Here is a 25,322-nt window from a genome sequence, read left to right as displayed (position 1 = left end):
TAACGTAAAGTAAGGTAACGTAGAGTAAGGCAACGTGAAGTTACGTATTGTAAACTAACGTAACGTAAAGTGGCGTAACGTAAAGTGACGTAACTTAACATTAAGTAACAAAATGTAAAGTAACAAAGTAAAGTAACATAAGGTAACGAAGTAATAATGTAACGTGACCTAACAGAATGTAATGGAAAAAAGCATGGAGTAAAGTAACTTAATCTAAAATAATGTAAAGCAATCCAGTGTAATGTAACATGGTGTATAGTAAAGTAAAGCAACTTAAGATAACATAGTGCAAAGTAAAGCATTGTAAAATAACGTTAAGTAGTGTAAGGTTAAGTAATGTAGTGTAAAGTATGGCAATAAAAGGTAAAGTAAAATATAATAGAGTAAAGGTAACTTTCCTGAAGTTCCTTGTTCTTATTCGCTCAAATTTAAAGGGAGGTCCAGATGCACGCTAAAACCAAAAGTTATTTAAAAGTTTAGATCTGTGAAGAACAAAAAAGACATAAAATGAATAATTAAATCCCTCCGTTTATATTTGCTGGTGCCACTGCAGACAGACCCCAAGTTATTAAAGGTATAAAGATATACCGTCTTCCATTTATCCACAATCTAAAACTAAACTATGGAGGTATGTTTGGTGCAAAACTATTTGTGCCTTGTAAATGTGAACTTGAACCCTTATTTAGTCTTCGTAGATGTACTTGATGTGCCGGTTCAAATGAGAGCAGTCGCAGTTGTAAACAGGCCTTTGATAACACTTTGACAGCTGTGTTTTTATGGAGCTCTTGTTTTGTTTTTATTTCTTTCTTCTTTCTTTCTTTCTTTCTTTCTTTCTTTCTTTCTTTCTTTCTTTCTTTCTTTCTTTCTTTGAATAGTTTCCAGAAAATGCAGCTGAACAAAGTAATAAACAGCCCTACTGCTCCGCACTATAAGGCTGATCATTCCCAGAAAAATCGGGGGGGCGGGGGGAGGACACACGTTATTATTTGCAAACAAGTTTTATTAGTGCAGGTCAAACAGCTGCAATGAGTAAAAATCATAACAATGTAAACAGGCTGTTTCAATTCAATTCCCTTGCATCGGCTTGGATCGAATGTCGGGGGATGCTGAGCCGAGGAGGCAGAATCATTTTTCTCATCTGGTTGCACGTCTCCTGTCCTCGCTGCTGCCGCGGTGTTCGGTGAGCGATGCAGTGACTCCTCCCCACCTCAGGTAGACTACACAACTCCACCAGATGTCTCCTTCCCTCAGTCCAAACCTGCATCGCTTGGAGTCACCGTCTCTGTCTGGCTCAAGCAGTAACGGTACGTAGCTTTTGTTTAATGTTTAATACTTTAAAAAAAGAAGAAAAAGAAAGTTCAGAAGTTTTGTTCAGCATTGATTTAAATGAGTAAGTTGTTACTGGAAATGACAAGCAGTTTGCCTCAGCTCTTATGCATGTGGAAGAAAGAGAAACAGAAACATCTGTAGGAGTTTATCACCTTCATGCATGAAAGATGTGAATCGATTCCTGACACTGTGTGGAGTTATTGGTAAAAAGGTCAAACTGATACCGTTCATTAAATGCCATATAAATGGTTATTTGGGTCAAAATGTTTCTAAATGTATTAAACAGGTCAATATTTGCAATATTTGTTTTGTTTTTTTGCTAATCCACGCTCTCTTTCAGGGCTATAAATTGCGCTTTAAGCTTTAAATAAAGTCTGAAGCTTAAAGAGCCAGAGGCGATTTCTTCAACACCTTCTTGAAAAGTGACACTGCAGGTTCCTAAAATAAACATCTCGTCTTGTTCTCGGAACAAAGAAGAAGTGATTCCACCGGGACTCTGAGTCTGAATCCTACAGCCTATTATTTACTGTTGATGGGGGACCATTTATTCTTTGATTTTTGCTTTTTTAAGGACTTGTGCTGAGATGCCCGAGTCTCCTCTGAGTCCCTCGGCAGCCCGTCAAACTCCAGCCAGCAGCCTGCTCAGCCATGCGGACGCCGGAGCGGGGGAGAAAGCGGCTAATGGGGACTCCTGCAGCGGAGTGAGGGTGCAAAGCTGCCAGAGCCTCCTCCACAAACAGGTATCCTCACAGAGTCTGTTTTCAGTCAAATCCTCCTCTTGATGGGTCGGAAACGGCGACGTGAAGAGACGGGATGCAGGCTGGAGTTCTGCTGACAGACCAAAATTAGAACTCGATCAACTTTGTAGATCGATCCAAAATGTCGATAACATCGATACCAAGTATAAATATCAGCATGCAGTCGACACTAGCGTGGGAGATCAGTACTTTTAATTTTTTTTGTTTTGATTTGCTCTCAAATTTTTTTTTTTGCACACTGTTCAATTAGGAAAAAATGTAAAAATTTTTTCTGTTTTTCTATTGTTTCTGTTTTTAATGCTAACATGTAATTCAAGTATTTTGCAGACACCTGTACATTTTGTACAAATTCTGTAAAAAAAAAAAAAAAACTCAAAGCAAAAACCATAAAAAACCCGTAAAGGTCAGAAATTTGGTAATGTATTAAAAACATAAATAATAAAAAGTTTTGATATCTGCGATACTTGGTATCAAATCGATACCAAAATTTTAAATATCACACATCTCTAGCGTGAAAGGCCAAAAATCAACTCATGCGAGCTAAAAGCAAGCTAAACAATTTTACGGTTCTCCGTCAAAACTGTTTGACGGAATTTACATACAGCCTTTCTCATATATGTAAATTTTTTTAAATCACCTTTTTTTTTAAATTTTAGCTTTCAAAACTTTTACTGTATGAGAAGAATTAGCTATATCAGCACTTTTTTTTTGTCAGCCCAAGGACTAGAGAAAAGAGTAATGTAGAGTCATTACGTTACAATATACTCGGCTTAACTTCACCTGCTTACCAGAAACAGAAACAAAAAAAAGAAAAACACACAGAAGAAACCCCAAAATTAGGAAAATTATAGTAGAAATGAAGTGAAAAGAAGAAAAATACAAAGGATGTGATTTTATAAATGACAGCAAAAGTAAAAAAAGTGTTTGGAGCTGACACCAAATATAACCGTAGTCACATTTTACAGTGTAACTTTCAGAAAGAGAAAAAAACAGATTTACAACATGTGAGTAAAAAACAAAGCTGCTTTTTTAAACTGACGAAGCACCAAGTAGATCCAGAGTTTGATCTACTCGTGTAAATGTAGTCGGCTTCAGTTTAATTTGTGTTCATTTCATGTTCATTTTGTTTCCTGTTGCAAAAGTGAAATAACCGGGACGACGTTCAGTAGGATGAAAATAAATGTGGCTTCTTTAAACTGCATCTTCGTTTTTGAACAGTTGAGAGCAAAACTGACGTTTTCAACTCTTGGTGAGACCAAATCGCACAATCCGACCTTCGATGGTCTTAATCTATTTAAACATCTGATCTTAAATGAAAAGCTGAACTGTACTCCGAGTGACCCATTTTGCTGAAATTGTCCAGAATGGTTTTTTTTTTTTTTTTTTTTTTTTTTTTTGCTTTTGTTTCTGGTTTCAGCCACATGGGAGGAGATTGTCACTCAATCACCAAGTTTACAGGTCAGTTATTATTCCGGAGGTGTTTGCGTTTATTAATAGCCATACACTCCTATTAGGAGCCACAACCAGCATGAAATTATGGCGCTAATTAGGTCGGCCCGTCTCCCGTCTCATTGGGGGTCAGCGGCGCCGTCCGGCATGATGATGTTTCACAAAGCTGTCCGCAGTCCTGACGTGTAATTGCAAAGATTCCCGCTTGATTACGTCCATTACTGAAACTCTGCAGATCGTGGTTTGTGTTTGTGTGCGTGTGTGTGTGTGTGTGTTTTGTTTTAATCCAGTCTTTCTTCATCTTCAAGGTGTTCCTGGCCATGATGGCTCCTCAGCAGCTGCACCAGCTGCTGCCGCCCGGCCAGCTGCAGCAGCTGCAGGCTCTGATCCGCCACAAGCAGCAAGCCCTCCTGCTCCAGCAGGTACGTCGGCTCGCGCACGGCTTTGTCACAAGCCGAGCGTGGAGATGACAGGGGAGCGTTTGTTTCGTGGTAACGTTTGTAATTTGGATTGCCGGAAAATAGATTGCGAATATTGCAGCAGAGCTAGTTGGAGTCATCCAACGGTGAAACTTTAAAAGTGTTTTTAAATCCTTAAAAAATTAAGTTTTCCATGCAGATGAAACGAGTTATGCATGTTAAAGTGAATGCTAGTTAAATATTCAGCTAGAATGTTGGTATATTATGACACTTTTTTAAAAACTAAATGATATGATTATTGTGTTTGTTCACATATATGTATATATATATATATATATATATATATATATATATATATATATATATATATATAAAGTTTTCCATGCATATATTAAGTTATCTGGATATATCTTTCTGATATATCCAGATAAATATGTCATGCTATGCACAAGAATATTTTGTGCTGGCATCGCAAATTAGTTAATATTTGCCCTAAACATGCTGATAAATGGTAAGATAAAAATATACAGGCAAACTAAATAAGTTAAGAAACATATAACATAATTTCTTCTCCTTTTCAAACAGAAAAATAGTAATAAACAAATCATTTTGTTCTTGGTTATGTGTTGTTCTCTGTCCCACTTATTGCTCTCTCACTTGTTTTTTAAAACCTGTTTGAAATAAATAAATACAAAAATCTTCTTTTAATGCTTATTTAGACACAGTGAAGGTGATTTCCTTTAATTTTTCAGAAAATGATGCAACTATGAAAAACATCCCATCCAGAAGCGTCCCCTGATTTTCATAAATACTGGGACAAAATGACATTTCGGGTCTGTCGATGCAGAAAGCATGTTGCAGAAGGAAAGAAGCAAAAGACGACGCTGTCAGCGGAAATCGATTTTTAGCCTCTGAACCTTTTAGCTCGTAAAAATCGTCTTGTTATTGTGTCAGTCTCTGGTCTTTAGGCAGGTGGTGGGTTTCTATGTCTGCATAGCAGAAATAATAAATAATTTGTTCTTGTTTTAGCAACACCTGAAGGAATTTTACCAGCAGCAGCTTCAACAGCAGACCAGCAAGAAAGTCAAAGAGGTAAAAGCTGCTTAATCATAAAAATATTACACATACCAACACCTGTATGTGTGACTGGTTAATATGCAGCGCTGGAAAAAACAAAGAGCCCACTGAAAACCGAAAACCTCCTGGTTCTTCCACCATGTACTGATTTCTGAACTCTTTCTTAATTAAAACTTCAGGATTGTTGTTTCTAAATGAAGATTAATTTGTTTTCTTTGCACTATTTGCATCCTTTTCCTTATTTTGACCATTTCTCATTTTCTGCAAATAAATACAAAATTCTTGCGTGGAATTTCAGAGACATGTCAGTAGTTCATAGAATAAAAGAAAAATGTTCATTTTACTCAAACATTTACCTATGAAGAGTAAAATCTGAGAAACTGATCTCTTCATTTTTTTCCAGAGCTGTTTATACCGGTAAACATATATACCAGACTTCTGGGAAATCTTCTATTATGACAAACCTGTTAATATATTAATATTAATATATTTAATATATATATTAAATATATGAAGTGGCAGAAAACTTTATTTCTGCCACTTAGAAATAATGTTTCTAAGTGGCAGAGAATCTGTAGAGAGAGTAAAGATTATATTTCAAGAGATGCTTCTCATTTCCTATCAGAAACATCTGGGTCTGCCAGGTGTTTGAACAATGAAGGTAGAAAAGAAAGTGAGATTAAACAAAGTTATGATTTTTTCACTTTTAACATGTTTTTAAAAATGTTATTGTATAGCTCATTTCAGCAACAAGGCATTTCAAAGTGGCTTTACATCATAAAAATACAGAAATACAAAGTCATTATTATTGCTATTAATTTATCTGTTAAATTTGCTTATTGTGTTTTTATTTTGTCTGTTATTTTGTTAAAGTATCTTCATAATTATAATTATTGTGTTATTTTGGGATAATTTTTTGACAAATCAATACACAGACATTAAATAAAGTAATAAATATTTTTATTATTGCTCAGATATTTAGTTAAATTTACAATAAGTACAGAAATCATGTATTGTTTTAATTTATCATGTTGGAAGCATATATATTGATTTTTTTAGTCCCATCAGTCAGGTGAAACAGCTGCAGACAATGTGATTGGTCAGCGGTCGACCAATCAGAAGCCAGGCTTGGTTTTAATGTTTTCATGATGAATTTACATTTTAATGATTGAGTTCCAAATGTACTTATCATTTATCTTTGTGGTTGATGTATAAAGTTACTGAAATTTTTATTGATTTCATTTTAATTCAGCGATCACATGTGATATTATTCATATATTTATTGATGTGTGGCCCTTTTAGTTTATTTTTTATCTTTGTAACTAAACATCCAGCAGTCCTGAATGCTCTGATTTCTCGCTCTGAAGCGTTTAAGCAAACTTTCCTCCCTGACGTGAAATATGTTTGCTCAGCAGCTGATGTTCCAGCAGAAACCGGCCGCCTCTCCTCCCGGCCTCTCCTCAGGTTCAGGTCAGGAACACGCAGCTCTTTGCTGGTTTTTCTCTCTTTCGGAACGTTTCCTTTCACTTTTTCCCCTTTTACTGATCAGGACAAAAACCATTTGTGCCGACTTAACAGGCTATTTCGGTCCCGCGGAGATGCAGAAGTTGTGGAAGGAACTCAGATCGGCTCTTTCTGACGACGGGGCGGCGATGAGCGGGAACCAGAAAACATCCGCTCGAGTCGAGCCGACCGGGGATCGGCTGTCTGAGTCTCCTCCCGGAGTGGAGCGGTGAGGTCCTTTATTCCCGGTTCGGCCTTTTTGTAAGCATCAAAGACGCGTCGTCTGCAGACGTCCTCTGTGTCTGAGGCGACGTTTGCTTTTGAGGATTCGGTTCCCAGTGGGCTGCTTTGTTTTGCTGTTGTCTTGCTTTTTTATTCCTCCACCTGAGGTGGTTCAGCAAAGAAAGGAACAAAAAAGAAAAAGAAAGTTGACATGACTGGAGAACATGTCCCCGAATCAAAAGTGAAATAGCTCTCCGTTTATTTGTCGGTCTTACCCGCCACCTCTTCCTGTCACTTCATGCCACCCAAAAAAAAGGAAATCTAAAGTCTTCTGTCTTCTGTCAGGAGTTTCTGCTGTGATTTTTATTTTTTTGTTTTTAAGTGATGTGTCGGTTTTTCTTTTTCCTCCATCTCATCCAGTAGCGGTGCAGACAGGGACCCGGCTCTCGCGCGCGCCCTCTTCGGTCCCGGAGTGTGCAACTGGCCCGGCTGTGAGTCCGTCTGTGAAAACATCGCCCAGTTTGTCCAGTGAGTTTTTTTCCCCCTGTAGCTCCAAACGTCTGAGATCTTCACCTTTTGTAGCAAACTTAGCACTTTCTGAAAAAAATAAAAGTAAAAAAATCTACTGTGATACTAAATATATCGAACAGATTCTTTACCAAAATGCAGACAAGTAGAAAAGAAAGATAAAAAGTGTAAAATACTGGCTAAGACAAATGTCAAGAACAACAGACGATGTGTTTAATTTTAATATGTTGAGATGAACTAATGCGTCACTCAAATCGACACAAATATTGTTATTTTGACACGATATCGGTATAAAATGTGTTTTCATACATTAGCTTGAATAAAAATGGACATTTCCATACGTGGCTATAAGAGATAACCTTTATTAAAATTAAGTCGCGCACATGTTGCAACAATAAAGCTGCAATGTGAAGCAGTGAAATATAAAATTAAAATTAAAATCACCAATTAATTCACCAGTCAACTTGTTTTTTTTTTCTTCCAAAGTCAAACTAACAAAAAACACATTTTTAAAAGTTATTCAACCCCACAGTTTTCTATAATCCATGCTGCCTGTGCAATTATTATATTTTTAACATTCTGTGAACAAGAACTAAAAACAAATATATAAGATTCATAAATGATCTAATGTAGAAGAATCCCTGTCTTGCCATGTTCAACATTCATCTGTCAAATGGCAACATGCAAAACAAATAGAGAAACAAAATGTGTTTTTTTCCAGGAAAAACACATTTTGTTTTTCCATTTAAACCATCAATTATACATTTAAAAATCCAATTTCTTCCACTGAATACACTGATCGTATAACACCTTGTCATTCTGAAGGTGTGTGATCTTTAAATAAAATGTGAAATAGTAAAAATCAAACCCTTATGTTATAGATGAAACTTACAGTCGTTAATAACAATCATAATTTTTAATTAAGAACAGACAGAACATCTGGTAACAAAGGTTTAAATAACAACTCAATATGAGTCCAATGGATAAAATACTGTAATCCTTTAGCTAAACTTTCAACAGACGTCCGAATGTTGGTCCAATCACCTGTTGAATTTATTCCTTCTGCTGAGTTATGGCTGCTTTTCTGACATAACGCCCACATTGTCATACGTAAAGAAGAGTGTTGTGGAAACCTTGTTTCTCAGGAAAGTTATTGAATGTTTCTGTTTTTTCCAGACACATGAGCAGCGAACACACTCTGGACGACAGGAGCACGGCTCAGTGCCGCGTCCAGATGCAGGTGGTCCAGCAGCTGGAGCTGCAGGTGAGCCGGAGCCATGTTAGATTTGACACGAGTGAATCCTATAAAAAAGACAAATAAGTACTCTTCAGGTTAAGGTACTGACACATTGTGAAGAAAAAAAAAATAGCAGACTGTTCGGCCATTCTGATCCTGTTTGTGTTTCTTTACATCCAAAACTTTGTTTCACACTTTTTGCCTCATTTAGGTCTTTTGTTTTTTCTTTCCCCATGAAAAACAACTTTAAGTATCATATGGTGCGCAAGAATTTATCTGTTCCAATAAGCAAACGCACAAAAACAACCGTAATCTGACTCATCGTCTTGTTGTTTTTCTTAGCTTTGGATCTGCATCGGTCAGCCAACGGCGACTTTCAGCAGATGTTAAGACGCAGCGGGAAATTGTTTTGTTTTGGAAAATGTGTTCCGGATGAAAGACTTCCATTCTAATTAGCCGAATTCAGTGTTTGTTGGTTTTGTTTAGTTTTTTTTAGTTTTTTTTCAACATGACACCGTCTCGTCTCGTTCAACAGCTCTGCAAAGAACAGGAGCGTCTGCATGTGATGATGGCTCACCTGCGCCTGCCTTCCCCGTGCGCTCAGTCAGCAAAGTCCGACGCAGCCGCTGACCGCTGCGGCCCACAGGTACGCCGCAAAACACATGAGCCGCAATTAGTTGTGTCTGCCGTCTTCAAATGAAATTTAGCGAGTTTCAGATTTTGACCCTAAATGTGCGAGTTTGTGAAAGATAAACCGAACCTTTTATTCAGTTTGTCAAAGCTGCAAGAGTTTAACAAAACTCTTCAGTTTTTTCCTTCTTTCAGTTTCAGGAACTGAATGAAGGAAAAGACAGGAGTGGGGACTGTTTCCCAGAATGCTTAGCGGCATGTTTTGATTTGAAAGAAGAATTTAATTTATTCTAAAATAAAAAAAGTAGTTATTTTGATATTGTGAGTAAAAATAATAGAGAAATGTGGCTCTTTAACTAGACACAGGCAGTTTTTTTTTCTTGCATTTTGTGAAGTAATTATCTGGTTTGAAGTCCAGCATTAAGTTAAAACTCACAATTCAAGATTAATCAACTTTATATAAAAAAAACAAAGTTTAGACAACTTGCCTCTTGTTGTCAAGTCAACTTCGTGAACTTTAATTTCTGAATTAAAACCCAAATTATTCTTTTTGTTGATTTTAATTGGACTTTCCAGGCAGCAGGCGGGCCTTTGTTTTCAAGTTAAGCCACCTCCAGACGTTTTACAGTTTGGGGTGATCTGTAAAGGTTAAAGCAGTAAAATCATTTTAAGACAACCGTTGTGGATGTACGGCATGAGAAGATAAAACGTCACATTCTCCTGCAGATGTGGAGAGTGTCAGGCTGTAGTTGAGTTTGTTTTTGTAATTTGTTTACAAAAATACAAACAAAAAAAAGTTACGATAAATCTCCCCTTATAGATAGATAGTTATAAACACTTTATAAATCATTAATAACTGCTTATTATGCATTAAGTAAGCGTGAGAAGGAAACTACATGCTAAAACAAATTAGGTTTACAAATGTTTATTGTGCTTACAAGATTGTCCGAAATGTTTACTATAACAAGTTAGTTTAAAATATATACAGGAACAAATTTAGATTTATAAAGTGTTTAGAGATTAATTTATAACATATTTTATCTGTAAGTGGAGCCTTAGATGAGACAAAGCTGGAAATCCTTTAGTCTTGTGTGCATTCTTCCTGTTTCTCTCTCTCTCTCTCTCTCTCTCTCTCTCTCTCTCTCTCTCTCTCTCTCTCTCTCTCTCATAGTTTTGTCTCCCAGCTGTCGGCTCCAGATGGGCCGACAGTCTGATTCCAGATGGCGGACATGCTCCAATAACGCGGAAACTAATCATTTGTTAATCTCGCAAACACTGAACCCTAATCACAACACTCACCAAACAATTTCACCCTGTAATTAACAATAATTGGCTTCATTCTCATCGCGGCGTTAGCCGAAGCGGGTCGGAGGAGGCGAATCCAATCGCTCCGTCATGCTCGCTCAGAAAACGTCTCACTTTTTTTTTTTTTATTTTGTTTTTGTTTTTCCTCTCTGTCTTTTCAGCTCCGTCCAACGCCGCTGGCCAGCAAAGCGTCTCACTCTCTGAGACACCAGAGACCTCTGAGCGCCGCCGGCTCCCCGCCGCAGGGCCACGAGGAAGACGAAGAGCTCCCGTTCAGACGCGCCGTGGCAGGACACCGACATCACCCTCTGGTGTTCTCTCTGTCTTCAGGTAAACGGTGGACACGGTTTTCACTCGACGCGTCAGGAATGCAGCTGATTTCAAATCTTTCATTAGCTTTTTTCATTCCCCCCTCCTGCAGAGAATGAATATGAACTTTACCAGAACACTGACATCAGACCACCCTTTACCTACGCAGCTCTGATCCGACAGGTACGAGCAGAGAGATTGTTTGACTTTTCACATCTTTATTATTTTAATTCTGGTTTATTTGAACAGCACCTTTCAGAAACAAGGCAGTTCATAGTGCCTTAAAACCATAAAACCTTCAAATGGTCAAAAACGGTAAACATTACATTTTGTCAAATGCCATCATCAAGCACATCAGATATGTTGATCAATGTTCCAGTTACTATTAATCAATGGCAGATCTAAACAGGTGGGTTTTTAGCCTTGGTTCAAAGGAACTCGGTGTTTCGACTGTTTTGCAGTTTTCTGGAAGTTTGCTCCAGATTTGTGGTGTGTAGAAGCTGAAAGCTGCTTCTCCATGTTTGGTTCTGGTTCTGGGGATGCAGAGCAGAACCAGTGTAGGGACTTTAGAACTGGGTGATGTGCTCCATCTTCCTGGTTTTAGTCAGAACACGAGCAGCAGCGTTCTGGATCAGCTGCAGCTGACGGATTGATTTTTTTTTTTTTTTTAGACAGGCCTGTGAGGAAACCACTGCAATAATCGATGAGACTAAAGATAAGCGCATGAATGAGTTTCTCTAGATCTTAACTTAATGGGAAGTTAGTCTTTTATTCCTAGAACTTTTCTTCAGGTGACAGAAGGCCGTATTTGGAACTGTCTTTATGTGACACTGAATGTTCAGGCCTGATTTAGAGCCTGATCGTCAGTTTCCAGCTGCAATAGGGGACGAAGCATGGAACTACGTACTAATATGAGACTCAAACTGAACTTTTTCTGACGTTTTCTACCACTATGTGTGGCAAAACTCTAGCCTGACCGTTGCCTTCCTACGCATTTCTGCACAATTCTTATCTCCTTTCAAGGTTTTCTCCCATTGCCTTGGATTGTCTTTCAACCAGGTCAATCAGGAAACAGAAGGTGAAGTTGTGAACAATGATGTTGATTTCCTGCGTTGTTTTAGTATCGTAGTCAGCTTGTAGTTTTATCAACGCGTTAGCCACGTTTCCAAATATGGAATTACAGCCATTTTGTTTTACTCGGCTCTTCTCCCTTTGCAGCGGAGAACGGTTGTTGGCAATTTCCGGTAAGCTTCATAGCGTCAAACTGGCGCATTACATGTGTCACAGCCGAAAGTTAGCGACCGGGTAAAATTTAGAACAACGGAGTCCACGACTCCAGGAAGCAATCGTTTCTCAGCAGCCGAGGGTCTGGGTTCTCTGTACGAAGTGAAACCAGGCTAGCAGAAAACGTCCACCTGGTGCTGAAAAGTGAGAAAAGCTGCCAGCGATGGCAAAACTCAGGAAACTGGAGCAGAACTTCACCTGGGAACAGGATAAGAACCGAAAACAAACAACCAGAACTGCAATTGGATCAGCATTTTCCATCTGTTAAAAATGTCCTTGTTAAAGTGTGACTCAGCTAGTGACATTTTGCAGAGATTGTGCAACCGATTTTTGTCAAAACAGAAGGAGACATAATCTAAAACACACGTCTCTCTAATTGAAGCAAGCGGCGCTTCGACCACATCTTAACTCAGGAGGGCTGAATGCAAACGGACACGGTGCTTTTCAGACGCATATTTTCCTAAAAATGTGAAACCAGACATCATTATTCTTCCACTTTACAATTATGCACTACTTTGTTTTGATCTACTGCTTAAAGAAAATGCATTTAAAGTGGTATGAAACCATCTGTAGGGCAGAGTCATGCTGATTCGTTTATGCAAAATGCGTGCGAAAACAAATGTTGAGTGGAAAACAAAAAAGGTATTAAGAGATTTCATGACACTCTTCATTTTAATGTCACTTTGTGACGCACTAAATGCTTATTCCTGCCCTTCCCCCATTTGCAGGCCATCACAGAAGCCTCAGACATGCAGCTGACACTCAACGAGATCTACAACTGGTTCACCAGGACGTTCGCGTATTTCAGGCGGAACGCCGCCACCTGGAAGGTGAGCAGAATAACTGACCGGGCGGTTTGCGGCGCATGCGTCTCGGCCAACCTGCTTCAGCAGAACTGTCTCCGTTACTCTGAACCAGAACGCGGTCCGCCACAACCTGAGCCTGCACAAGTGCTTCGTGCGCGTGGAGAATGTGAAAGGCGCCGTGTGGACGGTGGATGAGGAGGAATACCAGAGGAGGAGGTCTCAGAAGATCGCAGGGTACAGTAACTCCCAACTACCGACCGCATGGACCCGAGTATGAGGTCCAATGAGATGATGTTTGATTATTACTGTTCTTTCATAGCAAGAAGACACAGTAATTATGAAAGAACAGCACTTCTACGCTTTCATAATTACTATGAAAGAGTAGATTTACTGTTCATTCACAGAGCAGCAGAATTACTTTATTAGAAGTAATTACAGAATCACTTTCACTACAGTAAAAGTAAAATCACTTTCACTACAGTAACTCTGTAGTGAAAGTGATATGTAGTGAAATATTACTTTCATTAAATATCGCTTAGTGAAACCGATTTTTAGTGGAATATTGCTTTCCCAGTGATATTTGCTAAATATCACTTTATTGGCTGAATATTTTCTAAATATTACTCAGTGAAAGCAAAATTTAATCAAATATCACTAACGTGATATTTAGCAAAATATCGCCTTTCACCAAATATCGCTTGGTGAAATCGATATTTCAGTATCGCTTTCACTAAGTGATAGTGAAATATCGCTTACTGAGTAATATATTTGTTAGTATCAAATTTAGCAAAATAAGGAGTGCTAAATCTCATCAAGTGCATACAGACAATAAATTCAGAATTGATGCATTGCCTTTCTTATTTGATGAAAACATTGTGATTGCAAAACTGTTTTATTTTTCTTCTTTTTACATTAATTCATGGAATACTCACAAAGTTTTGCACACATTTGTAATGGAAACGCAGCTATTGTCTGCTTCACTCTGTAACAGCATCAACACCACAGAGGGTTGTCGGCGTAAACTTGTAGCGTTTAGGTGTGCATTCACAGATCAGAAAACGTACCCAGTAACTCAGTTTATTTTATTCAACATATTTTTTATTCAACAATATTAACTAGAGATGTGCCGATCAGGTTTTTTGCTGCCGATTCCGATTCCGATCACATAATTATTATTTTTTTAATCATAAACACTGCTGGTTACATTATGTGGAAAAGGGAACCATGAATTCACCTTAATTTAGACAAAAACTTGTTTTTAATAACTTTTTCCAAGAAAAAAACAAAACAGGCATTGTGCAAATTGTACTGTTATTGATAATACTATCTTTACAGACTGATAACATATGAAGGCTCTGAAGAGGCTAAATAATGCAAAGAGTCAAAATAAAACCTCTCAACATTGCCAAAAAATTCAAGTATTAAACTTTACATTCAAAGGCAAATACAGGTTCCATTACAATAAACAATCCAGAGTTACTGAATGAAAACTTCCTGTTAGCATGGCGGCTAGCTGATTACTGCTAGTTCTGATTGGCTGTTTCTGACTGAGTGGAGTAATTATGCAGAACAGGGAGGAGATCGATTATTTTTTTAGAGATTATCTGTCTCATGTTAGGACAGCGAAAGTTTTAATACATATGTAAAATGTATTTTTTTTAGGTTAGATGCTGCAGCTTTAAACAGAGGTTCGGTGTGAGCCTGTAGCGTAGCAGCGGTTCAATAGCGAGAGCAGAACCAGCGTCTTACATCGCAACTCGAAGACTTAAATAATTTTCCAGGTTATTTGTTTAGCTTTCTGACCGTCATGCTAATCCGGGTGAGTGTTTGTAGCTGTGCGCTGCTTTACCTGCCATCTGATCGCTCCGTATGTCTTTTTTACTGCAGTGAGCCTCTATGTAGCCAAACTCCATCAAGTATGGCATTGTTTTTATGCCATATTAGATTCGTTGTGTTGATGCATTTTGACCTGCTTCACCCCATGTGCTTTAATTTTCCGCTGCAACACGCAAACTTCCTCATTCACTCAGTGCGATATAGTTCCACATCGCTTAGGATTTGTTGCTGCTCGTTTGCGCAGAGTGAAGGAAAGAGGAGACCAGCTGCACAGACAGGCTGCGAAATGAGATGCAGGTGATCGGTTTGTGTGATCGGCAACAAGAGACTGTGATCGGCAATCACCAATCATTTGGAAATCGGCCGATTATGATCGGTGGCCGATCGATCGGTACACCTCTAATATTAACATATTGCAAACATTACATACATCAACACATAGATGGGAAAAGATAAAGCTATGAGACGAAGACAGTAATCGGCTGTTTGCCAGTCAGACTGTCTGGAGAAAAATCAGCCTATTACAGTCAACAGGTGTTTTTTGTTGTTGCGTCTCTCTATTATTCTGTCCTGTGCTGAGCCTTTAACTTCTTATATATTATATATTTTTAACGCCTGTTGATGCCTATTCAACACATACGAAGGATCATATTGGAAGCACTCTGCCGCCATCTAGTGGTCATAGTTATGTCCCAGTTGGGCATAAGAAGCTAATGTCAATAAATACATTTAAATGTGCTTTTTGTACTGTGTTTAAAGTAAAATCTCAACTTGAATTAGAATCTCTTTAAAGACAAACCCAATTTGATTATTCTTTTGTTTTTACATGTGTGCACTAATTACCTTACAATAAATAACATCCAGCTCCTTGCTGTTGTACTCTGTTTCCATTAGGAGTCCATCGCTGATGAAAAATGTCTGCTCCAGTCTGTCTTTGGGCACCGCTCTGCACTCCACCTTCCAGGTGAGACGTTGACGTTTCTGGAAAGCTTTTTTTTTTTTTTTTTTTTTTTTTTAATTAGCAGCTCTCTGGGGAGCTTGAACTTCTCAGTTTGAATTTTCAAATATTTTTTCAGGCTGCTCTGGCAGAAGCTTCGCTGCCGGGCCTCAAGAGGGAGCGTTCGAGCCGAAACCTTCGAGGAATCGACAAAGCGGCTGTCGGCAGCAGCAGAAAACAAAACCTCTCTCCTCCAGTCCAGCAGTGAGTCGTTCTTAATAAGAAGCTTCATGTAAACCGAAAACAACCACTAACCAAAATAACCGACACGGTTTTGCTTCTTTTTTTCTTGTTTCACTCAGGCAACTTTACTTCGAGAAAGTCAACGACGACGAGGATCAGCTGCCGACATTCAATCCAGTCAGTCTGCAGCCTCTGATCCACGGAAACAGCGAGGAGCTTTTGTTTGACCTCTAGTGACCTTCTACCTTTACGACCTTTAGCGCCAGTTCAAGCTCTCATGTAGGATCCTAAGATGTTTGGAGTAGCATGGTACTACTGCAACTTTACTGAGGTGTTTGATTTGAAGAGCATTTGAAATGAAATGCAGACACTTTGCTAAAGTGTCCGTGACCTTTGATCTTCTCCACTGTTTGCAGCCACAGTGGGATTTCTTGCAAAATTCAAAATTACAAACGATTAATCAAATGAATCGTGATGAATCAATTATTGGAAAAATTGTCAACTAATTTAGTAACTGATTAATCATTAACTGGAGTGTACAGACTCAGAAAAAGGGTAATTTACTGAAAGAACAACATATTCAGAGCAGTAATTCAGCCAAAACTGGTAAAAAATAAATAAATAAATAAAAATAAAAAACTGCATTTAGATGCAAAGAAAAAAAGTCTTTGTCCTCAAGTTAGTTTTAGCTTCACCTACTTCTAATTCTGTAAAAAAAAATTAATTATGTATTATTTGAGTTTTGTATTGTATCTCTAATATTGGATGAAAAAAAGGCTTACGTGATTAAAGGAAAAATCTGCTGAATATGACGATTTATTTCAACTGATTAATCGTCAGAATAGTTGATAGAAAAATTGATTTCTAAAATAATCGTTAGTCTTAAGTCCAGCCGCCTTCCTCTCAACTCTGATCAGCCTCCATGTTCTCCTGCTGATGAAAAACGACGCCCCACAGCATGACGTTGCTGCCACCGTGCTTCACAGTGGATGGGGAGGATTTCATCAGGTGTGAAGTTTAGTCTTTAGATTCTGCTGCTGTGTCAACTATAAGACAAAACTTTCTTTCACCAGTCAGATTCTCTTCACTTGCACAGCTCTACCACAGTTACTCTCACAGAAAATCCCAACGAAACATTAAACTTTGTGTTTGTATCTTGATAAAATATGAAGTTCAGAGTTCGTAGATACTTTTGTAAGGCTGTGTAAAAGTACTGGATCAAATAAAGTTACTCTTTTGGAAGCTGTTTTATATATAATTGTATGGATAATGCAATAATTTAATCTTTGTGTGTCAAAACGTCAGTTTGTTACAAACATTTAACCACATCACTTTGTCAGAGGACCTCTGCAGGAAGAGGCCGTGATTATGAGATATCATATCGATAGCTCAAACATACTCAGTTACATATTTTATGTCCTATTTATTTATCCATTTTGGCATTACGCAAACATTTCTCCCTACCTGTAAAAATCTGCATTCCTCATCCAGTTCCAGATGTGGACAAAAAGCAAACCTGTGTTTAACGACTGGAAACGATGTTGAATTTTAAATTAAATTAGGTGGGGTTTTTTTTCTTTGTTTTGTTTTTTTCTCGTTATTGTCACTGTGGGTTTGTCAGCAACTTTGTCAGCCTTTATAAATGCAACTTTTCATTTTTGAATCAAGTGATTGTTTTTCCTTTTCTTTGTAAAAACTTACTGGGACAGATGCATCAACAAAGCACATAACTGAAAGGAAAAACAAAACATCTGTCAAAATGGCAGAAACAAATACAGATAGGTCAAACTCTCACCTGTCTGTTAAGAAGTTGCAAGTTAAATCCGGATTTATTGGACTGTTTGTCGTCTGTGTTCTTGTGTAATTAAAAAGTGAGCGAGACGGTAACATGCAACAGCTGGAAACGCACTCAGGAGTTTTCCTGAGTCTTTCTCCAGACAACAAAAACGTGACCTCTGTGTACCGAGGTCATGTTTCCTGTGGTGAGTTCTGTCGGACTGGATTTGTACATAGAGACGTCGTCGTCTTAGTTTATTTATTTTCGGCGGGGCGTTCAGGTATCCCCGATGTTTATTTTCTCTACAGTAACTTGTAATGTAAGTTTCTGTCTGCAGGTGTGAGTCAGATGTGTCACTGAATAAAACATGTTTATTTATTGTACATTTTAATACGCTGCATAGTGTCTTTTTAATTATTATTATTGCTTTTAGCACACCCTATATCTCCTGGTGTCCCACAAAAGTTATTCACACCCACTAAATATTTGCCACTGTATAAAAATTCAGTTCAAGTCGTTTCCCCTCGTGTCCCGTTCTTGTCCTGTCCATGTTGGTGTTCCACAGGGCTCTGCTTTGGGGACCATTGTTTCTGCTCTACTCCCTCCGATTCTGTCGTCTCTTTGAGGATGTTTCCTAACATTTTCACGCTGATGACATCCTGTTGTTTACCTCTTATCTTCCAAATGAAGTTTTGAAACTTCGCATTTTACTAAAACATCTGGATTCACCCAGAAGTTGGATGGCTGAAGGTTTTCTTCAGCTGAATGAAGGAAAAAACTGAAGTAATCGTCCTTCCGCCAGAAAAATAAAAATAACTGCAAAGATAAAGCAGACTGTTGGTCGTCTTGGTTATTTGGCTAAATCTTTGGTTAGGCACCTTGGGCACCTTTTATTTTGGAAAATCCCGTCAAATCTTTGGTTCCATCCTGTCGTCCTAATGTCACCAAAACAGCTGGATCTCACAATAAGTCCAAATATAACACTGAACAACTGAACACAGTAGATATGTAGTCATAAATATCCAGTCAATATTAATGGTAAATAAAATAAAAATAAGTTTTTATTAGTTTTAAATTTGGCAGCTCCTGAGCATTCTGCTGCTCAACTCATTTAGTTTTCTTTCATAAGTTGCACCACTGCGGAGAAAAAAAAAACCCTGACCAGACAAATGTCCTGACCTTTTGTGCTTTGTGTTTGTAATGAAACACAATAAATCGCTTCAGAAAACCTTTTAAAATCCGATTCTACTTGAAAAAACTAAAAAAGCTGTTTTATATAAACAGCTTTGAGTAAAGTTAGCAAATAAGCAGATTTACTCAGATCACAGCTTCAGTCGCTGTGTGTGTGTGTATCTCTGTTTGTCTCTCAAGATGCTTCGTTTAGCTCCGATTTTGGCTGACGCCTCTGCAAAACAGATAAATAAAAAATAAAAATGATGAACAGACAGTCCAAAGTGCATCACACTGTCTTGCTGAGACGGGGTGAAGTTGCATCTGTTCGCTGTGGAACAAAGGACTTCCTGGCTCCCTGTCTCGACTGATGTCAGTAATTGTCTTTGCCGATAACATGTTTGCTTTTGGTTTGCTGTTTGCCTCTCAGGGCTGCCTTTGATTCGCCGTCAGCCTCACCGCCTGACATCCTCCTCTGACTGAGAGTTAGCATTGTGCTCGACAACTTCAGCAGCTTAATTTGTGTGTTGCTTTGATGTGCGTAACCAACACGTTGTCAAGTACAGCACTTTTGACAGCATGTCCCCCCCTCCCCCCAACAGCCAATCCAAAAAGGCTGGTCGTTTGTTCATTCGCTCATCGACATATAGAACAATAACAATGCCGTCCTTCACGGGACCAGTCGGCTCAACAAGGACTCGTCATCCACAGGAATAAAATGGTGGACTGGGGGCCAATAATGTTAAAGTAATTTGGGGAAGAAGTGGCCCGTGCTGAACACTCTGTCTCCACTGTGGAAATTGGTGGGTGAGTCATGCTGTGGGGATGAGGGACAGGGGAGCAGGTCAGGAGTGGAAGAAAGTCCTGGAAGAAAACCTGTTAGAGGCGATGGAGTAAAATGTCCTTTCACTTCACAGTGATGCGCTACGTTTTGTTGGCTCACCTCATAAAATACCCCCCACACTTCCCAAAAAAATAAAAACAGTGATTCAATAATATGGCATGTAGGCCTATAAAGTTGGCATGGTTGTTTGTTTATTTGTTTCCCAATGGGTGCTCTTCCTAAGGCCCCCAAAGTGTGTGGATAACAGTGAGACTTAGGGGCGCACCGATTGCAGTTTTCTTTAAAAGCTTGACCTGCCGATTACGATTTTTGTCGGAAACACTCGCTAATTATGGCAACAAAGCCACTAAGTTGACAACAGTGGGGGTGACTGTTGTTAATCGCGCATGTGCATATATGACCAGGTGGTAATAAGTTGTAGTAAGTTATAAAGGTTAGCTAGCTTTCACTCTCTAAAGTCGCCAAAGTTTAACCTTCATGTAAAAAATTTGCTAAAATGCTAAGGTTAGCTTAACTTAAGCATGTGGAGTGACTGACTTAAATCTATTTAGCATACAAACATTATTGTATGAGCTATAGTTAGCTAACATGCTAAGGTTAGCAGGTTAGTAGCACTTAGCATGCAAACATTATTGTATGAGCTACAGTTAGCTAGCATGTTAAGGTTAGTAGTAGTTTAGACTGGTTTCACATAATTATCGGCCATTCGCTGATTTCCCGAAACGAAGAAAATCTAGGCCAAATTATGTTGGCTATTTAAGATGCTAACCCTAGTTGCTATTAGTGTTTGTTGTTAATTACCACATTTGTGCGGCAAGCGCCTCCGCCGTGTTAGGCGACTGAAAGCAGAAATGAGGAGACGACCTCTCTGATCAGCCCGGCTAACAAGCGGCCGCTCACACCGGGTCTGCAGGGAAGGGGAGTGTTGTTAAGGCGCCGAACAAAAACAAAACAAACCGACACACAGAGCCTCTCACACAGGCGGTGACTCATGTCAGCGTGCTGGGTGTTGCTGTGGGGGCTTCCTGACCCCACAGCAACACCCAGCCTTTTGCTCTTCAGACAAAAGGCTGGAGAGCAAAAGGCTGGAGAAGGTCCTGCAGCAGCGGGCGAGAAACATGAGAATCCAACATGCCGCCGGGAGAAAAGGCGTCCGCGGAAACGAGGCCGACTGAAGGCAAGTGCTGGTGGTCTGACCGGACACGAGTTTGAACGGGCCGTGTAATCGGTTTTCTGTATAGGTACAAAAACATGTTTGTTCTGAAGGAAAACCGCGTTCATAAATGGCACACTTGTTTGCTTGTAATTAAAGTTTTGTTTTAATCTGAACAGTTTGTGCATCACATTAGGCAAGCCATTAAAAAAAGACTATTTAAAAAAAAAAAAAAAAAACGTGACATTTTTTTCAGAATAAAAGTTTTAAGCTGAATCTGAGTCAGGGTCAAGTTGTGTTTAATATATTTTGTGCCAGCTGTGATTTTATCGGTTTGGGTGTTGACTTAGTAAAAATGTTAATTTTATCATCTAATTTTAGGCTGCTATATTGGAGACATCTAACTGTAGTTTTGATCTATCAGCATCTTTATTTAGTTAATAGGATTCTAACTATTTTTTTTTATACAATATATATTTAACTTGTGTTTTGATATATAAAATTTACCCCTGTCTCGTCTTATCTCTTGGGCCTTTTAAAACCCAATTTATGACAGTAACGTATAAACTCTACCATCCACATTGTTAAAATAAAAATAGTCAATTTTTAAAATCATATTAAAGGGTCCAACTCTGAAATACTTCCAGCAAATTGCTCTTCATCTCTTTAAAAAAAATTAAATATAGACTGAAAACATCTTTTAAGTGAGTCGTTGTTATGAGAATTGTTTTTATTTAGGGTTTATCTGGTTTCTGTTGCATTTCTCTCACTTTTATTTATTTATCATTCTTGTTAAATAGCTTTATGCTCTTCTGAGCCTTCCACGACTTAATTTCTAAACAACTCACTGATCCGGTATGGAGGGTAAAGAGTGCCAAATTTCAATAAATAAAAAAATAACTCATGAAATTGTTGAAATCTGCCATTAATTAAGTAAAAATTGGTTACATTTTGCGTGAATCAGTTAAATCTGTCATTATTTTACCAAACACATTAGACCTAATAGACTTAATAACTCATGTAAAACTAGCTTTTTATACAGCAAATATCAAGTGCAAAGCAGTACAATGTACTTTCCCCCTCCCCCATGTGTTAGACTTGAAAATTGTTTCTGACTTTCATTATTGATTGATTAAAAGCTTTGGAGAAACACTACTCATTTTAAAAAACAAAGCGGTGAACTCCACCTTGCCCCCAAAAGAAAAACAAAAAATCTATTATCTTTTTTTTTTGTGAAAATCTATAAAATACAAACATGAAATTCAGCCTAGCTTTTCGTGAATCTCTCCAGTTGAAGGAGAGCAGAGACATTTTCAAAAGTGAGCGGGAGGACGATGTTTTAAGGTTTTTGTGGTAAACATGCTCCCGTTTTGGCCGAGCTTCATCTCCAACCTGAGTGCAAATAGGATCCAACCTCTCAGCTGGCTGAGCTTTCAGCCGAGGATTTCCTTTGAGCGAGCGACTCCATTAGCGGAGGAAATGCCTTCAGCGCTGAGCTCATGGGCAGCGACGCACATGGAAACCGAGGCGCTGCAGTGACAACGGTTCACAACGCCACGCTGCTCGTTCTGGTTTGTTAAAGTTGTACATCTGCTGACAAGAAGACGTAAGATGTTTGTTGTTTTTCTTTTGGATAACAAATGAAATAGCAGGCATGTTTTTTAGATGAAAATGCTGCATTTGCGTTTGGACAGATGACACTGATTATCCTGATAGACGCCACGGCCTGGTTGAACATTTACCCACTTTGAGTTGTTGTTGTTAGGAAACAGCAGATTACAAAATAAATTACAGGAAATACAAGGTTACTTTCTGAAAACGAATTAATTACACTGCTAAAGACGTATTCGCAACCCTTGATGTGCTTCTTGTTTTGTGTTCTTGTGATGGTAGACCCAACACTTTCACAAAATGTGTTTTTAGTATCACAGAAGAAGAAGAAGAAGAAGAAGAAGTTTGGTTTTTGTCAAGTCAAACTGATAAACGAAGAGCATTTCAATCTCCTCTTGTTGCCACATCACCCGTGTGTGTCTGTGTGCCTCAGCCCAGCCTCTGCCGGCTCCTGCCCCCCTGACGGGGCCCTCAGGGGACCGCGGTGCGTTGAAGACGCCTCGGCGTGACCTTCAGAGGCCGACGTGTCCCCGATGTGGCCTCCCTGTCCCAGAGAGCAGACCCGTACAGGCCTCGCAGCCCCGGAGCCGGCCGCAGGGCTCAGCGGCGTCGGTACGCGGCTACAGGAGCCGGAGCAAGAGAAGTGGGCCCGAACCCGACCGACCTGCTCCTGGATCTGCAGGTAAACCGCATGTCCTGTTTCAACAGATCTACATACAAAAATAAATAAATAGAAGTTAAATTCTCAATAACAATATAGGAGTTGAATGGAATTGGAGAAGATATGGACAGATTCGTCTAATCGAATGGCCTAGTCAAAGTAGCAACCTTAATCCACCCGAGTTTAACAAAGGGGTCTGATAAAGGATGGATGACACGTTCCACTATTCTACTTCCTGTTGGCCTGTCACGTAAAAATCCCGATGAAAACACCAAACATTCCCAGCTGCCAAAAATGTAAAACAAAATAACTGGTTTGTTCTTTGAACCCTGCGGTCAAATCTTCAAAGTCGGCCTGTCTGTTCGTTCAGTCGTATTCCAACCAAACGGCAAACTTTCCGGACAGAAAGTTTTCCGGTACATGAAGTCCATTTGCTTCCCTTCTGTCTCCTGCTTGTCTGCCGGTGGGTTCACGCCGTCGTCTCTGTGAAGCTCTACATCAAATCAACTCTGGAGCGACACACAACGCCTCCCTTTCATCTACACACGTCCATTAGCATGAGTTATATGTGGGGTGTGTATAAATCAGTGGAATAAGCAGGAAGATGCTGAGCCCTACTCCGCAGGGAATTCTGCCACCTCCCTTTCTTTTTTTATTTTGGCTTCCTTCAGTAAACAGGATGAAACAGCTGGATTTGCACCGGCTCGCTCTCTTCTGGTCCTCGCACAGATGAAAATAAATAAATAAAATAAACGAATACAGGAGGAACCCCAGACACGCACCGCAGCACACAGACGAGGTCAACGTATGCAATTTGGTCTGCGCCTAATTTGGGCAGCAGAGCAATTATCATGTGACAGCTTCCTCCTGATTGTTTTTTTTTTTTTTATCCCTGAAAGCCTCTGTGGGTTTTTCTTTTCTTTTTTTCATTTTTCCCTGGAGGACTGAACAAAGCTGTGATTAAGTAAACACAAGATTTTCCTCTTTGAAGTTTCGCTTGACACCGCAAACAAACAAATGCGAGAGATTAATTTGGGTTAATAGAGTCGCTAATCCCTTGTTTTTGAGAACGCACACGCACGTACACACACGTTAAAAAAAATATCAAAAAAAAGTCTTTTATGGAACATCAGACTCAAGTCGTCTTCATCCTCGTGTCGCCCGCAGACTCGTGCTTGGGGCTGCTGCTGGCGTGTCTGTGGTGCCAGTTCTCGGTGGTGCTGCTGGGCCTGCTGGAGGCCTGCACCTCCTGCTCCTCCTGCTGCCTCCAGGGCCTCTGCTCCTCCTGCTGCTGCGCCTCCTGCTGCACGGCTGTCAGAGACGCGCCCGGTGAGGAGCTGGGTTGCCCCGCCCACTGCCACTCGGTGCTGTTCGAGTCCTGCTGCGAGCCCATTGAGTTCCTGGAGTTCTGCCTTGACTGCTGTGAGATCTGCCACCGCGGCTGAGCCTCGGGGGACGGCAGACGTGTCTGAACTGACCCACCGATGAGCGGAAAGTCTTTTTGCCTGATCAAGAACTGAAAATGGTGAGAACTACTGGAGCTGAGACGATTAATCGTGATTAAATCATTTGTTGAAATAATCGTGAGCTAATTTAACTGCTAATTAATCGCTAAGTTGACTAATCAAATTCAAAAAATGGTCATCTGCAAAAGAACAACATATTTGAGAGAGTAACTGGGCAAAACTGTACAAAAAAATACAAACAAAAAACGACTTCCATTCTACTCAGAATTACTGAAGTGGCAAAATTTTAGCGTCAATCGGATCAAATTCTCTAAAGCAAAGAAAAATATCTCCTATTAAGCACTTTTAACTTTCTAATTATTGATCTGTTAATCCAAAAACTAGCCAATAAATGAGTTCTGCGCTGTATAGATGTTAAGCAGAAAGGACTGAGCTTTCTCATGTTATTAGCAGTTTTGTTTTTTGGCTGCTTTGAATGCCATGTTGTTGCATTTTTAGCAGTACAGTTTTTAAAAGCAATTAAATTATTTTTATTTGTTGTATCTTTTAATGTATTTCAAATATTGTGTAAATAAAAAGGCTTAAGTGGTTAATAGGACATCCGCTGTTGTTTGATTAATCGATTAATCGTCCAAACAATCAATAGAATACTAGATTATTAATAAAAATTGTTTGTTGCAGCCCTAACGATTACACAGGTTATGTCTATATTTGGACATATGTGCGTTGTGCCGTCACTTAAAATCTCAATATAATGCCCGGAAGCTT

At 39.2% G+C, this 25,322-nt stretch overlaps 2 protein-coding genes across 2 annotated transcripts; both read left to right on the top strand.

Annotated features, from left to right (window-relative positions):
* The first annotated feature begins 1,676 nt into the window (after positions 1-1,676).
* On the top strand, positions 1,677-16,536 carry LOC106917302 (forkhead box protein P2-like). Its single transcript, XM_088006499.1, has 15 exons — positions 1,677-2,069; positions 3,845-3,958; positions 4,985-5,047; positions 6,445-6,502; positions 6,611-6,764; positions 7,178-7,285; positions 8,462-8,549; positions 9,058-9,168; positions 10,619-10,787; positions 10,879-10,949; positions 12,779-12,880; positions 12,969-13,090; positions 15,587-15,656; positions 15,769-15,893; positions 15,992-16,536. The coding sequence occupies exons 1-15, from the start codon at positions 1,914-1,916 to the stop codon at positions 16,104-16,106; spliced, it is 1,626 nt and encodes a 541-aa protein (XP_087862625.1). The 5' UTR covers positions 1,677-1,913; the 3' UTR covers positions 16,107-16,536.
* A 4,042-nt stretch (positions 16,537-20,578) lies between these two features.
* LOC106917285 (myoD family inhibitor domain-containing protein) lies at positions 20,579-25,147 on the top strand. Its single transcript, XM_014986133.2, has 3 exons — positions 20,579-20,840; positions 22,861-23,109; positions 24,256-25,147. Exons 1-3 carry the CDS (start codon positions 20,795-20,797, stop codon positions 24,531-24,533), a joined length of 573 nt encoding a protein of 190 aa, XP_014841619.2. The 5' UTR covers positions 20,579-20,794; the 3' UTR covers positions 24,534-25,147.
* Positions 25,148-25,322: the final 175 nt, after the last annotated feature.

This window comes from Poecilia mexicana, unplaced genomic scaffold (assembly GCF_051168715.1).
Source record: "Poecilia mexicana isolate PSO_F unplaced genomic scaffold, ASM5116871v1 scaffold_6, whole genome shotgun sequence".
In the NCBI taxonomy this organism is placed as follows: Eukaryota; Metazoa; Chordata; class Actinopteri; order Cyprinodontiformes; family Poeciliidae; genus Poecilia; species Poecilia mexicana.
The sequence above is the reverse complement of the archived record's forward strand: the minus strand, read 5'-3'. Positions and strand labels throughout refer to the sequence as shown.

Coding starts and splice junctions, on each gene's coding strand:
- LOC106917302 (XM_088006499.1), top strand. CDS start 1,914: ATGCCCGAGTCTCCTCTGAGTCCCTCGGCAGCCCGTCAAACTCCAGCC. Junction 3,959..4,984: donor AAGCCCTCCTGCTCCAGCAG/GTACGTCGGCTC, acceptor TTCTTGTTTTAG/CAACACCTGAAGGAATTTTA. Junction 13,091..15,586: donor AGGTCTCAGAAGATCGCAGG/GTACAGTAACTC, acceptor TGTTTCCATTAG/GAGTCCATCGCTGATGAAAA.
- LOC106917285 (XM_014986133.2), top strand. CDS start 20,795: ATGCCGCCGGGAGAAAAGGCGTCCGCGGAAACGAGGCCGACTGAAG. Junction 20,841..22,860: donor GGAAACGAGGCCGACTGAAG/GCAAGTGCTGGT, acceptor TGTGTGCCTCAG/CCCAGCCTCTGCCGGCTCCT. Junction 23,110..24,255: donor ACCTGCTCCTGGATCTGCAG/GTAAACCGCATG, acceptor TGTCGCCCGCAG/ACTCGTGCTTGGGGCTGCTG.